Source organism: Chenopodium quinoa, unplaced genomic scaffold (genome assembly GCF_001683475.1).
Source record: "Chenopodium quinoa cultivar QQ74 unplaced genomic scaffold, ASM168347v1, whole genome shotgun sequence".
Classification (NCBI taxonomy): Eukaryota; Viridiplantae; Streptophyta; class Magnoliopsida; order Caryophyllales; family Amaranthaceae; genus Chenopodium; species Chenopodium quinoa.
The window spans coordinates 1-15,227 of record NW_018743688.1 but is presented as its reverse complement, the minus strand read 5'-3'; the positions used below and the strand labels follow the sequence as shown (position 1 = coordinate 15,227).

At 36.5% G+C, this 15,227-nt stretch overlaps 2 protein-coding genes across 2 annotated transcripts; both read left to right on the top strand.

The window, feature by feature from the left end:
• Positions 1-738: 738 nt before the first annotated feature.
• On the top strand, positions 739-6,339 carry LOC110683632. Its single transcript, XM_021860019.1, has 3 exons — positions 739-4,243; positions 5,028-5,222; positions 5,633-6,339. The coding sequence occupies exons 1-3, from the start codon at positions 1,557-1,559 to the stop codon at positions 5,646-5,648; spliced, it is 2,898 nt and encodes a 965-aa protein (XP_021715711.1). The 5' UTR covers positions 739-1,556; the 3' UTR covers positions 5,649-6,339.
• Positions 6,340-7,665: 1,326 nt separating this feature from the next.
• LOC110683630 (neutral/alkaline invertase 3, chloroplastic-like) lies at positions 7,666-12,009 on the top strand. The gene is made up of 7 exons (XM_021860018.1): positions 7,666-8,705; positions 8,752-8,902; positions 9,541-9,706; positions 9,807-10,023; positions 10,189-10,677; positions 10,761-10,809; positions 11,162-12,009. The coding sequence occupies exons 1-7, from the start codon at positions 8,236-8,238 to the stop codon at positions 11,486-11,488; spliced, it is 1,869 nt and encodes a 622-aa protein (XP_021715710.1). The 5' UTR covers positions 7,666-8,235; the 3' UTR covers positions 11,489-12,009.
• The last annotated feature ends 3,218 nt before the right edge of the window (positions 12,010-15,227 follow it).

Here is a 15,227-nt window from a genome sequence, read left to right as displayed (position 1 = left end):
GACTTCAATCCAATAAAGAGAACAAAAAGACTTGCGTGGACCTAGTCCACAATAATATTGTGGACCCGAGGTCTATACACACGCAACTGATATTATATTGAACATAGTGACCATTATTTTTAACATAGTAACCTTATTTTTAATCTAGTAACCTTTATTAAAACTACTACAACGTTTAATAATATTGTGAACTTGAAATATGACGCTATTACCCTATTTTTAACATAGTAGCCTTTATTATTCATATTGATCAGTATATAAAATATTTCATTACAAAAATAACCACTTAGGCATATATATTACCAAAATAAATTTTTATTTCAATATAGTGACCTTTTTTTTAATTATAGTGACCCTTTTTTTTTATTAATAAAACAACCCTACTTTCTCTAATGTTAGTGGTCCACAATAAATTAGTGTGAACCAGATCCATTTAAGAATTTGTATAAAGCGAAACAATAGATCATATTTCAGTCAAGTTACATGAAGTAAAACAATCTAATTTCGCCCAGCTATATGAAAATTACCCATATGCTTCAGCCCAGCTATATGAAATACCTCAATTTATAAATTCTAATTTTCAAATCTGTTTCTAAATTTGCCTTTTCTTTGTTAAATTCCTCGATAAAATTGCAATGTACTACTATATTCGAATTATCATTGTGAATTCCTATCAACTTCAATGTAGAGATTTTGGGGGAAAATATAGCAAGATGAAGAGAAGTGTATAACTCAAAAATTTAAAGATGGTCAAGAAATTCTAACTGGTTCAGAATTATTTTTTTAAAAAAAGAGCAAAGTGAGATTGAATTTCTGAAATAAAAAGAGTAAGAAGAAGAGTTGAGTTAATGGATTCACTAGAAAACGAACGTCTGGATATCTAACTGACATAGTATTTGGGAAAAAAAAGTTACAGGGGTATTATGGGTATTTAGGAGGGTTGTGTTAAAGTAAAATAGGGTTGCATTTAGCAACCATGAAAAAAGTAGAAGAATCCCAGCGAAAATTATAAAAATGCAACACTCATCTTCCTATTTTCTCTCTCCTCTGTTCTACAGAATTTCCAGAAACTTCCCTAAAACCTCAATTAACTTAACCTCGCATGAATTTCTTCTTCTGCAAAATTCCCCAAATTTGCATACTGTTTCATTGGATTGATTCCTTCTCCTCAATTCACAACTTCGTTTTCTGATTTCCCGTCGTTTTCTAGGTAAATTTTCGACATTTCTTGTTTTCCCGCCCAGAAGAATTTTGTCTTAGGGTTTGTTCATTGCTTTATCTCAAGTGTTCTTCGCAAAAATTAAAGAAATTTCTCCTCTTTTGCTTTAATCTCGCAATTTCTGTTCTTGTTTTCGATTTTTTGATTTTATTAGGCTTTTAAACTGCGCAATGGTTTTCGTTTTAAATGTCTGAATATATTCTGAGTTTTCGCTTTGTTTTTGCGAAGAACTGCTATGATTTAGCGTAGATGCATGCTGTTTGTGTTAATCGCTGTTACTTGAGGAAATTAGGTTTAAATAAAGTTGGAATTTCTGGGTTTTAGTTTTTGTGGTAAAATGACGAGGGAAGGAAGAAGAATGGTAGATAGACAAGATGATGATGGTAGAAGAGAAATGGATTATCATGGAGAGAGAACTGGGGAAAAAGAACGCGGTAGTAGTCGACATTGGTCTGCTGAAGATAGAGGGTTTGGTTTGGTTAGAATGAGCCGAAATGGTGATGAACAATTGCGGACATTTTCGCGGTTTAATGATCAGGATGTTCCAATTAGGGATGGTGCTGCTGAAGAGAGAGGGGTTGGCTTGGTTAGAATGAGCCGAAATGGTGATGAACAATTGCATACATTTTTTTCGCGGTTTAATGATCATGATATTCCAATTAGGGATGGTGCTGCTGAAGAGAGAGGAGTTGGCTTGGTTAGAATGAGCCGAAATGGTGATGAACAATTGCAGACATTTTCGCGGTTTAATGATCAGGATGTTCCAATTAGGGATGGTGTTGTTGAAGAGAGAGGGGTTGGCTTGGTTAGAATGAGCCGAAATGGTGATAGGCAATTGCGGACATTTTCGCGGTTTAATGATCAGGATATTCCAATTAGGGATGGTGATACGGCTTCGAAGTTTCAGTGGAAGAATTTGATGAGAGAATCAGGGAATTCTATGGTTGATGGCATGGAAAGGGGTTATCTAGATAGTGGGCATGCCAATAATGGTAGGGAAATGATAATTGTGGAAGGCGAGGTGATTAGGAATTTACCAACTAATGAATATAATGCTCGTAATGCTGAATACCGTGGACGTACTAGGAATGTGGCACGTGTTTTGGTTGAGGATCTGGAATATCATGGAAGTATTAGGAATGTTGTGACTGAACTTCCGAATGAAGGTGCTGAGTATCATAGACAGAATAGGAATGTGACTGGTTTTCGGATTGAAGATGCTGATTGTAATGGACACACTAGGAATTTGACTGGTCTTCAGATTGAAAATGCTGATTATAATGGAAACAACAGGAATATGATAAGCTCTAGGAAAGAGACTGGGCTTTCAGTTGAAGATGCTGAATATCATAGATGCACAAGGAGTGTGATGACTAGTCATCCAGCTGAAGATGGTGGGAGGTTTTTGGCAAGGAACTATTCTCAGCGTATGGATAGGGAATTTTCGTTAGTGAAATCTTACGGGGAGGGAAATTATAATAGGTTTCAGGGTGAGGATAGCTCTTGTAGTTTGACTCCACGTTCACAGTCTAGTGGTCAACATACCCCATCGCAAGGAATTATCTTTTCAAATTTGGAAGTTCCACGCCAAGTAATTTTCCATCATCCTGCTGATGGGCTTGGAACTTGTGGGAATAATCCATCTTCAAGTTGCTATGATTCCCATGGAATATTATACTCTAAAGCTGGTACAAATGCTTTATCTATTTCAAATAATGATGGTGTTTATCTAAGAGCAGGGCATAATTCAAACACGGGCAGGCATGCTGAGTGTATGCATTCAGAGAGTCAAAGTTCTGGAAAGAGTTATAGAAGAGCTTTATCAGAAGATGCCTATGACAAATATGAGAATGTCCAAGATTACAATAATTATGGAGAAACATTTGGAAATGACACTTTAAATCCTGCCTTGCCCAGATATAAAGATGATAGACGACATAGTTCTGATCACACACTGCAAGAGGCACCTATCACGGATGTCAATGGCTTTAGAATGACTGCCCATGAGATAGAATATGGTGGGGTTGAATTGAAACCAACGAATAGCTATCGTGAACATCAAACACGGGCTAATTATGAAACAACACCTCATGAAGAGGAGTATCCATATGAAATTGATGCGTATGGTGTATCATATGAAGACCAAACAAGGAACTATTCAACGCTAGAGGAAGGAACTCTAATTGTTGATGAAGATCCAGAGCAGATATTGAGGTCAAGAGAGATTGATTTGCATGACCAGTCCAAGAAAATTTCTAAAAGAAAGCGTGGGTTAGTTGGAAAGATGAGTGGGCCTAAGCACAGAACTTCTACCTTGGGTGGTAGAGGTGCTTTGAGCTATGATAATAGGCTTCTAACTGCTGAGCTTGATAATGAGTTAGGTCACTCAAATAGGAGTTCAGGTCATTATTTTCATTCAAATGAAACTGCAAGAAAGCCTAAAAGTGAATCTAAACAGCCATTTGGTGGTTTGTCTAAGAAATTGCAAAGCCGTTTAAGCAAACCTGGTGAAACTGACAGCAATGATATAAAAAACCGGCTTAAGTACCCTCATTTTATACCTCGTTGTTATGGACCTAAAGCCTCAAAATTTTTGAAGGGAAATGTTAAAAGCACTGTCAAGCCTTCTCTGAATGTTAACCACATTGATTCACAACCTCATGGCAAAGAAAAATGCAACAGCACTAGAAAGAGGCTCAAGCGACCATCTTTTATGGATGTTTCTCCATCTGATTCTCAAGTTTCACATTCTAGACTTGACTTGGAGTCTCAGCAGAAGCTAGCTGCTAAAAACTCTGGGAGTACAAAAGAGGCAGGTCCTCCTCAAGAAGCTGATCCAGACCATTCAATACTCAAGGTGAAACCCATGGAGAAAGATCCTCCAGAAGACTCTGAAGAACTTAAGCGTCAGGTGGACCATTGGTGTTTAAAATGCATGCTTTATTTGAATACAAACCTAGGTCAACAGAAAAAGTTCAAGGAGCAAGGAAAAGCTGGCACATTGAAGTGCGTCATATGTTCCAGGTCTGTCTTGACATTGATTTGATTCTCTTTAAATAGGAGCCCTATTGCTAATCAGTCTTAATATTCCTCAACCTTGCAACTAAGTGAATTGTGTGATTAATACAGTTGTTTTTGGCGATTAAATATTCAGTATGATTTAATGCATTGTAAATAAACATCTTAGGTCCTAAGACGCCTGGTATTTTGAAGCTTTATCATTATAAAAATAAGGGTAGCTTTTGATGATTGATACTGAGAGCTAGATGCCATTACAGGCAAAAAAACCTATGTTAAGCAGTAAACTGAACCCTGAGACCGAGGATCTTTCTTTCCTCCTTATTTATCTATTTATATCTTAGGAGGGCTGGACAACGTGCAAACATTGCTTATCTTAACATATATCTTATATTCTTATGTCCATTAAGTTTTCTAAAATATGAAACCTGCTTAGAATCCTTATTTTGAATCATTCTTTTGCAATTGCTGTTTGACAGTCCCCTTTTGAGCATTATTTGTGTTATTCTTAAATTAGTTTCCTTCTCTTGTCTTTGTGTGGGCTTGTTACTTCTATTATCTCCCTTGTTTCTTTGTCCATAGTGGGGTAAATTTGTCTTTTTGTTTTATTTTATTTATGCTGCCAATTTTGGGTTTAGTAGTTGTTGCAAGCCTTGTAGTATTATCAAGAATAAGTTTTTAAGGTGCTGGTGCTAAATATGTTTATTTGAACAAAAGCTGGACTCAGATTACCTGGATGCTACTAACTGTTCAAGTTAACTTACTGGTGTTATGTGCCGTTTTTCAACAGCTCTAAAGAGTTTATTCAAACAAAAGATGTTGCAGCGCATGCATTTACATCTGTTAAGGTTGGGTTTAGAGCAGCACACCTAGGGTTTCATAGAGCTCTATGTATCTTGATGGGATGGGATCCAACAGTTGCTTCTAATGGCCGGTGGGTTTGTCAGTCTTTACCTGATGCAGAAGCTTGGGCTTTAAAGGAGAGGTAAGCATTTAATCTCTCAACACCCCACCCCCTCCCTTTTTATTTCTTTTTTCCTCCTAGCTTCCATCCTCTTTTTTGTTATCTTTCCTTCCAATATTAGCTCCAATTAAACTGGCCATTATTTTGCTTGGGTGAGGCTCTTCATGTGGTACGAATCCAAGTTTTATTGCTGAATCTATGATTTAATTTGTACACCATCTCAAGCACAATGCTCGACTGGTTACCCTTTTGTTAGTTGCCTGACGACAATATGACCTGATGAAGTTGGTTTGTTCTATTATGCATATTTATTCTTAATTATAATTTTTATACATCTTCGTGCAATATTTTGTAATCTACTCCATGGTGAACTATGTTTGCTTGATCCTTCTCTTGTGTCTTTGGTGGTATGTTTCCGGCATGTGCTTCAGATATGGGTTTGAGTGAAGAAAAGACCACAATATGCTATGGAAAACCTGGAAATCCAAATATTATATTGGCAAAGTTCAATGGAACTCTTTCTGGCTTGCAAGAAGCAGAAAGACTTCATAATGTTTTTTCTCAGAAAAAACATGGAAGGGCTGAGCTTCAAGAGATAGATGCTGGAATTGGGAGCAATGAGGGAGATTCTCAAAAGCCAGAAGACAAGGCAGAAGACTCACTATATGGATATCTCGTGATTGTGGAGGACTTCGACAAACTGAATTATGATATGAGGCGACATTGTGTTGCAAAGTGTAAGAAGGATATTCTTGCTTGCATGGATACTGCTAGTTAATAGTTGAAGAGAAGCTGCAGCATGCCACAGCTGGATGACTGTTTTGGTTCAATCTTTTTTTTTTTTTCTTTTTGTCAGCTCAATTGTAAATTTTCATGAAGCTACTGCCTCTTTGCAAGTCCTCTTCCTCATACCCTCGGCCTCGTCCCAAGATGAACTTTTTTTTGAACCATTTAGTTTCCGGTGCAAGTCCTAGTTAGTTGACAATCAGAATTAGAGTGCCAAAATTAATTTTTGGAGTGTCGAAAATGTGGATAAATGGCTTTTCTTTTGTTGATTGGCACATATATATGTAGACACTAGACACTTTTTTACTCTGTTTCAACTCTTTCAAGCATCAATGAACAAATACTTCGTATATTTTATCATGGTCATATCCTGGTTGCAATTTAAGGGCAAAACAAAATAATCAATCAGCAAAACCAGAACATATCAGCAATACGGAGTAATTAAACAATGTATTCCCAAATTATGAACAACACACTACACCAATTTACGCTATATTTGCATTACTTGTATAATCATGAAAACAAGGTTAAATGGATTCAATGGATATCAGTAGTGAATTAGTGATCAAGAAAAGAAAACAATTCACACAGTTCCTAATACCCTTTGCTTTTAACTTAGACTCAATTGTGGCTCAATTATTTAGGACGGCAGAGGAAATATAAAGTCAGCTCCAGATTCATCCTTGATCAAGATCTCTTGAAAAAAAATGTTGAGCTTCCTAACATAATAACCTCTTACAATTGATTATACCATTATATCCTCTTTATAATCAAGTAATGGGAGAGTATGAACATAGACCTATTAGTCTTTCGAGTAAATAATTGTGTCATATATGAGTATATGACTACTCAACTACGACTTATTTTTTTGGTGTATGGACTATGGAGAGCCACAAGGGCGGGTGATGAGAATCGATTCCAAAATCTCTTGGAACCAGGACGGAAGCTCTAACCACTTGAACTATCTCTCACTCTCTTAACCTATGAGTAACCTCTCACTCAACTACGACTTATGAGTAACAATAATGTGAGTTATACGAATGAGGGAGTAACATTTAGGTAATAATGGACATAGAAAAATCCAACTTTCCATTGATTCGGAAGTTGTTGTGCGCATATTAGGGAAGAATTTCAACCTAACTTTGTATATACACATCATAAGTAAATGCAAAGCTCTTATTTTTGAAAGAGAATGAGAGGTTGATGTCTAGTGACTATTATAGAGAAATTAATCGTGTAGTGCAATTTTATATACTTGTCTCAATAATTTTTTCGTATTTTTTTACATAACATAGTTATGTACTTATATGTTGATGAACGTAAAAAACTTGTTAGATGAATACGATGCTAAGAGTATGAAAGTGACATTAATCTGGGTAGGGTCTGCACCCCCATAAACAATCTCGTTAACTCAACGGTTAAACGACGTCGTGGCATTATTCTAGTAGCCTCTTCTCTTCTCCTTCCTCTGTTTCCTACAAATTGTGCAAACAAAGTAACGAACCAGAGACAACCGCCATATTTACAATTTCCAATATCTTAAAATACTCCATTCCTATACATTTATTCATTTCTATCTTCATTAAATGGTGAAGAAATTCATCATACATCATCTACAAAGATAATTATTCAAAATCCCTCTTTTTATCAGCTATGATTCAGGTAATTTTAATGTTATTCATTTATTAAAATCAAATTTTCCCATGAATTTATTGTCTGTTTAATAAAAATATAGTGGAAGATTTGTATTTTTTGTATATAAAGATTACAACTTTTCCCCTTTTTCGCGTGATTATATGAATTTGATGCTTGCTTAATTGCTTTGTGGTTTGGTGGGATACGTCATCTTATTTGATGAACTTGCAGATTATTTTGCATCTGGGTTAGTATTTAATCTCTTATTTTCCATAATAATATATGGGCCAGTAGTTATGATTTCTGTGTATTTTACAAAGTCTCTTGTTTTGGTATACATAAGTCGTGTAGACGAAATTTGATCCAAGTCTTGTATACGACCCCGAGACTAGTTATCTAGTCTTCATCCACTAATGTCAGTATTTTTTTTTACTTGGGTTTACTTTCTTTAACTTGGGTGATGAAGAATATTTCCTTGTTTAATCTATTTAGTTTAGGTAGTTTTTGTTTTGAGTTGTTTCCTAGTTGAGCTCGTGATGTGGATTTTTTTGGTAGGTACCCAAATTATTATAAGTATTATTAGAAGTACAAATTGAGTGAAAAAAGATCAGGAATGGCTATTGCAGAAGGAATTCTGCATTATCTTTCTGGGCCTGCTCTTTGGCATCCAATCCTTCAATCTGATTCTGTTCTTAAATCCAACTTGAGCTACTCAGGTTTTTTGACATGTACTAAAAAGTTAGAGGGTTCAAGGGGGAAGAGAAATCTCCTGAAATTCGGTAGTTGTTACCGGAGGGAAAACTATGTTCTTCCTTGGAGAAGTAGTAGAGTTAAGAGGCTTGATTGTTTGAGTTCAGATAGTTTAAATGGACCCTCGTATTCTAGTGGGGGTGAAGAGTACAAACCAAATTCGAATGATGTTAATGTTAATCTACATGTTAATGAAGTCATATCCAGTGAAAAGTTAGCTGCTGCTGCAGCAAAAAGTGAGAAAGCGTTGAGGATTAATGCGGATTCATTAGAGGATGAGGCGTGGGAGCTACTTAGAGAATCCATTGTTTGCTATTGTGGTAGTCCTGTGGGAAAGTGAGAAAGTGAGAAAGCGTTGAGGGTTAATGCGGATTCAGTAAACGATTGCAGCTAATGATCCAACCTCCACTAGTATTCTGAACTATGACCAGGTCTTCATCCGCGACTTTGTGCCTTCTGCAATAGCATTTCTTTTGAAGGGCGAGTATGATATTGTTCGGAACTTCATCCTTCACACCCTTCAATTGCAGGTATGTATGATACGTTTGCAATTCAGCCATTATAGTGTACTTTGTTTACAAGCTCTTAAGTTGTTCATCTTAATAGTTTTGTCTCATCTTTCATGTGGAGTTTCTTACAATCTCTTGAAAAACTATCATGAGAAGTATTCGGGAGATTATACAGGCATTGCCTTGCTCCTCTTTATTTTTGAATATATATGAACTATGTTACTCAAAACAGCTTCAAGTGTCAGACACAGCATTTTTTTTATAAGTGTTTCATACTCTTGGCTAAGTTTACATGTGTACTTGAAATAACATAATATATGTAAGTGGTTTTGCATAATTAACACATTTCATTGTAACTGTGCGTGCTAACTTCATGAAGAAGGTGGCTTATGATTGCTTTTAAAAAAAACAGAAATAAGAGGAGTGGGGCAAGAGAGATTAAGAGGATGATAGTATGGCTAGATTCTATGCCCTGATATTGCAATCCATGTCATAATTCGTTGATTTGGTATATGTGACCATGAAGATAGGAGAGCTTCAAGTCTTCAACCTCATATTCACATTTCTATGGAATATTTATCTGTGACAAAAATGCTTAGTCACTTCTGATACTCCTTTTGGCTTATTGACGAGAGATCATAATGGCTTGTGTCATCCAGAGCTGGGAGAAAACCATGGATTGCCATAGTCCAGGGCAAGGGCTGATGCCTGCCAGCTTTAAAGTACGAACTATTGCCCTAGATAGCGATGATTCTGCCACTGAAGAAGTACTAGATCCTGATTTTGGTGAGGCAGCAATTGGCCGTGTTGCTCCAGTTGACTCTGGTTGGTGTACAAGTTCTCGAGATCTAATAGTTGTTTTGAAGTAAGGGCTGGTTTTGAGCTGGTTCTTACTTCTATTTTTCTTGCTATGACTTCTATTCAGGACTCTGGTGGATTATAATGTTGCGAGCATATGGAAAATGCACTGGAGATCTTTCAGTACAAGAAAGGATTGATGTTCAGACTGGAATGAAAATGATTTTGAAGCTATGTCTTGCTGATGGTTTTGACATGTTTCCAACTCTGCTGGTGACTGATGGCTCTTGCATGATAGATCGTCGTATGGGAATTCACGGCCACCCCCTTGAAATTCAGGTGGTTTCATATTTCATTTATTCATTAGGATTAATTGTCAATGTTGATATTCTTGAAAATTCAGGCTGATAAGTAGTATTTTGATGTACTTGCTTAAAATTTTCATCCCCGGCAATATATCCTCTCATAGCTTATATTCTTTCAACATCTACCTACTTTTGTAGGCATTGTTTTTATTCGGCATTGCTCTGTGCACGTGAGATGCTTACTACTGAAGATGGATCAGATGAAATTATAAGAGCACTTAACAGTCGGTTGTTTGCACTATCATTTCATATCAGGGAGTACTACTGGATTGATATGAGGAAACTCAATGAAATTTATCGTTACAAGACTGAAGAATATTCGTTTGATGCAGTAAACAAGTTCAATATCTACCCTGATCAAATCCCACCATGGTTAGTGGAGTGGATGCCTGAAAAAGGTGGGTATCTGATAGGAAACCTGCAACCTGCTCACATGGATTTCAGATTCTTCTCACTCGGAAACTTCTGGTCAATAGTAAGCAATCTGGCAACACCAACTCAATCACATGCCATATTAGATTTTGTTGAAGCAAAGTGGGCTGATCTCGTGGCGGATATGCCCTTCAAAATTTGTTATCCTGCCCTTGAAGACCAAGAGTGGCGAATTGTCACAGGAGGTGATCCAAAGAACACGTAATGTGCTTACTTGCTGACATTTTTTTACCAGTCCCACAATTTGGCTTCTTGATCTTAGTTTCATGTTGTTTCTTGTGCAGTCCTTGGTCATATCACAATGCAGGTTCATGGCCTACTTTGCTCTGGCAGGTCAGTTAATATCATCCCAGCACCCAACAGTACGAAAATAGAAATTTCCAGAGGAAAAACTCGCCTGAAGTAGAATGTAACTTTGGAGTTAGGACACTAGACACCCTATATAATTATGGTAATATTAACATTGAGACGAAATAGAGGGGGCAAATATTTTGTTGACTGATAAATAGAATTAGAGTAAGAAGATAAGGGATAAGCATATCCATTTCAAGACTTATTTTCCTTGCATGCAGTTTCAGACTTTTAGGTAGTGCTTTAAAAAGTTGTAATGATTCCATAAGAGTAGTGCTATACGAGTAATTAATTTGGAGCAACAGCTGACAGAAGTTCTACAATGTTGTTTCAGCTAACTGTGGCTTGCATCAAGATGAACAGACCAGAGATCGCTGAGAAAGCTGTGAAAATTGCTGAGCAACGTTTATCAAAAGACAGATGGCCTGAATATTATGACACAAAGGGAGCTAGGTTCATTGGAAAACAGGCACGCATGTTTCAGACATGGTCTATCGCAGGTTATCTGGTGGCCAAACTCCTCCTTGCCCAACCTCAGAAGGCGAAGATCTTGATAAATGAAGAAGACTTGGATCTTGTTAATGCTTTCTCTTCTATTAGTGCTAACTCACAGAATAGAAAACGATCTAGAAAGGGACACAAACGGAGTTACATTGTCTGAGTTGTTAGGCACCTTTTGCTGGATGAAGTAGCCACCTACACAGTTGGTTCAAGTGCAAGAATCAAAGCAAGTGTTGTTTCATTGAAAATAATAAATCAGTTGTGCAACATCATTTTCTTATATATTGGTATGATATGACTTAAGTTTTGAAATACACATTTAGATGGGGAGCTAATGACTATTTCATGATTCATGCCTCTGTTGTAAATATGTTGTGGCATAACTTAAAAATACTTGTAATAAAAGTACGGATATGTTTCCAAACTTTGCCCCAAATAAATGATTTGGCTTGACAATACAGCCGGCATATATAGTCTTTAAGCAGTGTATTGAGCCAATCACTCCAGCATAACCAAGCAGATAGACAACAGATTCCAAGAAACAAGGCTATCTAAAAGCAGGACTCCAAATTAGTGAAGAGATCTCCACTGGCACAGCAATAAACATTATTAGTTGTAGCCTGTATTCTGTAAGATGTATTGATGTACATTTAGGGACCATAATGTAGAACATCGTATGGCTTTTGGATTCCCTGCGTAACATTTTGGTGAAATAATCTATAGACATCTCAAAACATAACTCTAAAGACATTTTAACTAATTAGTGTATTGTTATACGACTATACGAGTATTGCTTTTATATAATAATAAATGTTGAAATTAAAATTTAAATTGGTAATGCGAGGTGATCTTGGGGTGGGTAAAGTAATTGGTAGAGCGAGTAAGATGGTTATTTAACTGATGTGGATACTCAAGTGGGTGGTGAAGCAGGGATGAGGACAAAATTTGTAATGTAACCACCGCAAGTGATGGAACAAGAATCAAGTGATGGAACATTTGCATCCCCGCCATCCAATTGGCATAATCAATGTGGCCCATTTTTTCAGGTTTGGGCAGATGTTTTGTACGGGAAATTAAGCTTAGGCGGCTACCTCAACTTGTTTTAAGTTATTTGAGCCTAAGGTTTGAAAAGCTCGGAGCAACCAAGATCAAATTTGGCAGTTTTGGGTAGAATTCTGAAGGCAGACTCTAGCTCAAGGCGGATAATTTTTGCCATGGCCTAGCCATCCATGGTCACCTGTACTAAGACATCATGCATTATCCATGTAGGTAGTTCTCGAGTTCATAACAGTATCAGTTATAGCCTATATACCTTCCTCTGATATACTCTACAACATTTACACGGGATGATGTATAATATGGCAGAATTGAGACTTAACATTGTACATTGAGCTGAATCAGTTGTCTACTATCAATATCTTTACAATCTCTAAATTCAACCTTTTACAAGCTTATTTCCCATTTACATAGTCAAATCTCAAATACTCGAACCCTCTGGTCCGTCCCCAATCTACTCCTTACATATAGGAGCCTCAACATGATAGGATCACTACTGCTGTCATTCATACATTTAATTTCACAGTATAAACAAGCTTAAAATGGGAATGAAATCCTCAAGTCTGACGGCTCTCTGTCAGTATGGATTCCAACAGGGACTCACAAGCATCTTCGAGAAGATCTATAACCTGCAGAAGTGGGTATAAGATTGACAAACATTTATCGGTGTAACAATTAATGAAGTTTATGCAAATTTCGGGGGGTGGGGGGGGTAATGTGTCATCTTAGGGGTCGTTTGGTTGGATCATTTAGAATGGAGTTAGAATTCAATCCATCTATTTTTTTGTTTGGTTGAGTTTTTTTAGTAATAAAATCTCATACCAAGGGATTCTAACTCTACCCCATACCTATAGAATCCCATACTTAGGCCTGTTTACGGATCGGATATCCGAATACAATTGAATATCCAAATCTGATCCGAAAATACTCGGATATCCAAAATTTTCGGATCGGATGCTTCAGATATCCATTTTATTTATGTATTTTTTTTTATTATTGGCTTGTGAATATTCAAGAAAACAACTTCTTTCATGGTATCAGATTGCTAGGTTACGATCCTTCCATTATCCAATGTCAAGTAAAATTGATTATGATTACTTTCTAAATTTCACTAATTTTACCGTTTTTTTATCGCTAAGTTGTACAACTTATTTTAACAAAATAGTAGTCTAATAGTCTTTTTGCAATAAATATTATCATAAAATATATTAAGAATATTATAATAAGTTAATAATACAGGGTTAGTTTTATATGAACAATTTAAAAAATTTATATATATTTCACTATTTTAGCCTTTATATTTCGGATATCGGATATCCGAAATTTTTAAAATTAATATCCAAATCCGCATCCGATATCCGCTTTTTCGGATCGAATATCCGATTCGAAATGAAACTCGGATCGGATATCCAAAAATTCGGATCGGTTGCGGATCGGATTATCGGATTTTCGGATTTTCGGATAGTTTTGTATAGGCCTACCCATACCCACCTCCCCCCCTAAGATTCACAATCCATTCTATTAATGAAGAATACAATCCATTCCAACATTAAACCAAACAACTTTAGGCTAGTATGGGTTTTAGAATCCATACCATTCTAGTATGAGATTCCATTCCAATCCATTTCAATATAATGAACCAAACACCCCCTAATTTATTTGGTTTCCTACCTCCCAGAATTAGCCAATTAAGGAGAAACTTGGGATAGACGTTTGCATTTCTCTTTTTCAATTCTCATATTATTTCGCAATTAAAAAGAATGCATAGCATAAAGTAGCCCAGTTCTTTGTCTTCAACCCCCTCAATCACAAAGATTGCTGACAATCAATGGAATGGGTCCAATGGGAAGTGTGTGTAACGTTATCTATCTCTTGACCAATCGCAAGCAACCTCACATGACAAAGGAGTTGCAATGAAACTAAATGAAGCCTATAAAGAACAATCTAACCAGTGTCACGCAAGCAACAAAGAGAAATCAGATTTCAACGAAATATGACTGTACAGTGCAGTCAGAGTACACCAGTAACTAATGATCTAAATAAACGTACTATAACAATCAAACCGAGGCTAGCCACACCAACTTTCCATCCCTTAAAAGTGAAAGGCAGTGGTTAAAATCATATGAATATCTGCCTGATGGCTGATTTGCCAAAGGCAAGAATCAATCACACCAAGAGACAACACTAACAGCTTTACCGATCCTAAGGATCTCTAGCAAAGGGAGGTAGATAATATTCTGAATTTGAGACTAACTACATGCCCCAGAACTTGGCTACATTTAGTGATACTCATTCTGCATTTCTGCCTCTATAAGACAGGCCACGTTTAAATTGAGTCATTTTCACATTTATAAGGACAGGAACTATAATTTAAACTTTTACATCTCCACTAACAATGCAGAATCTTTGGAACTTTTATATATGAATTACAAAAGGACCTTTAACTATATACCTAGTCCTAAAAGTAGCCTATATGTTGGGAGTTGGGACAATAAAACTAGAGATGCGGTAGATTATTATGGAAGAAAGGAGTAAATTTATGACTTACGAGGGTCAGTAATTTAGTTATTTGAAGAGAAAACAAGAGTGTGCCACATGGGAATGGCTACAAGGTGCCAAGACAAAGAGAGAGGTTGCGAAAAAGTTAGAAAACAATGTGAAGTTCAAGTTATATACATCAATCTCAGGCCAAGTACGAGGCTAAGCTGCAAGTGTTAAGTTGCAAATTTGCTGTTCTGAGAAAGAAAAATAAGCTTGTAGAGCATCATAATCATGCCTAGCTCATTATCTAACTGCTAGGGCATGATGTAAACTATATGTTTAACAGTTCCTATAAGTTCACC

Bases quoted from the DNA above. Each gene is read 5' to 3' on its own strand.
- LOC110683632 (XM_021860019.1), top strand. From the start codon at position 1,557: ATGACGAGGGAAGGAAGAAGAATGGTAGATAGACAAGATGATGATGGT. The intron at 4,244-5,027 runs GTCTGTCTTGAC...GTTTTTCAACAG, and splicing joins AAGTGCGTCATATGTTCCAG to CTCTAAAGAGTTTATTCAAA.
- LOC110683630 (XM_021860018.1), top strand. From the start codon at position 8,236: ATGGCTATTGCAGAAGGAATTCTGCATTATCTTTCTGGGCCTGCTCTT. The intron at 9,707-9,806 runs GTTGGTGTACAA...ACTTCTATTCAG, and splicing joins TGTTGCTCCAGTTGACTCTG to GACTCTGGTGGATTATAATG. The intron at 10,024-10,188 runs TTCATATTTCAT...TTGTAGGCATTG, and splicing joins CCCCTTGAAATTCAGGTGGT to TTTTTATTCGGCATTGCTCT.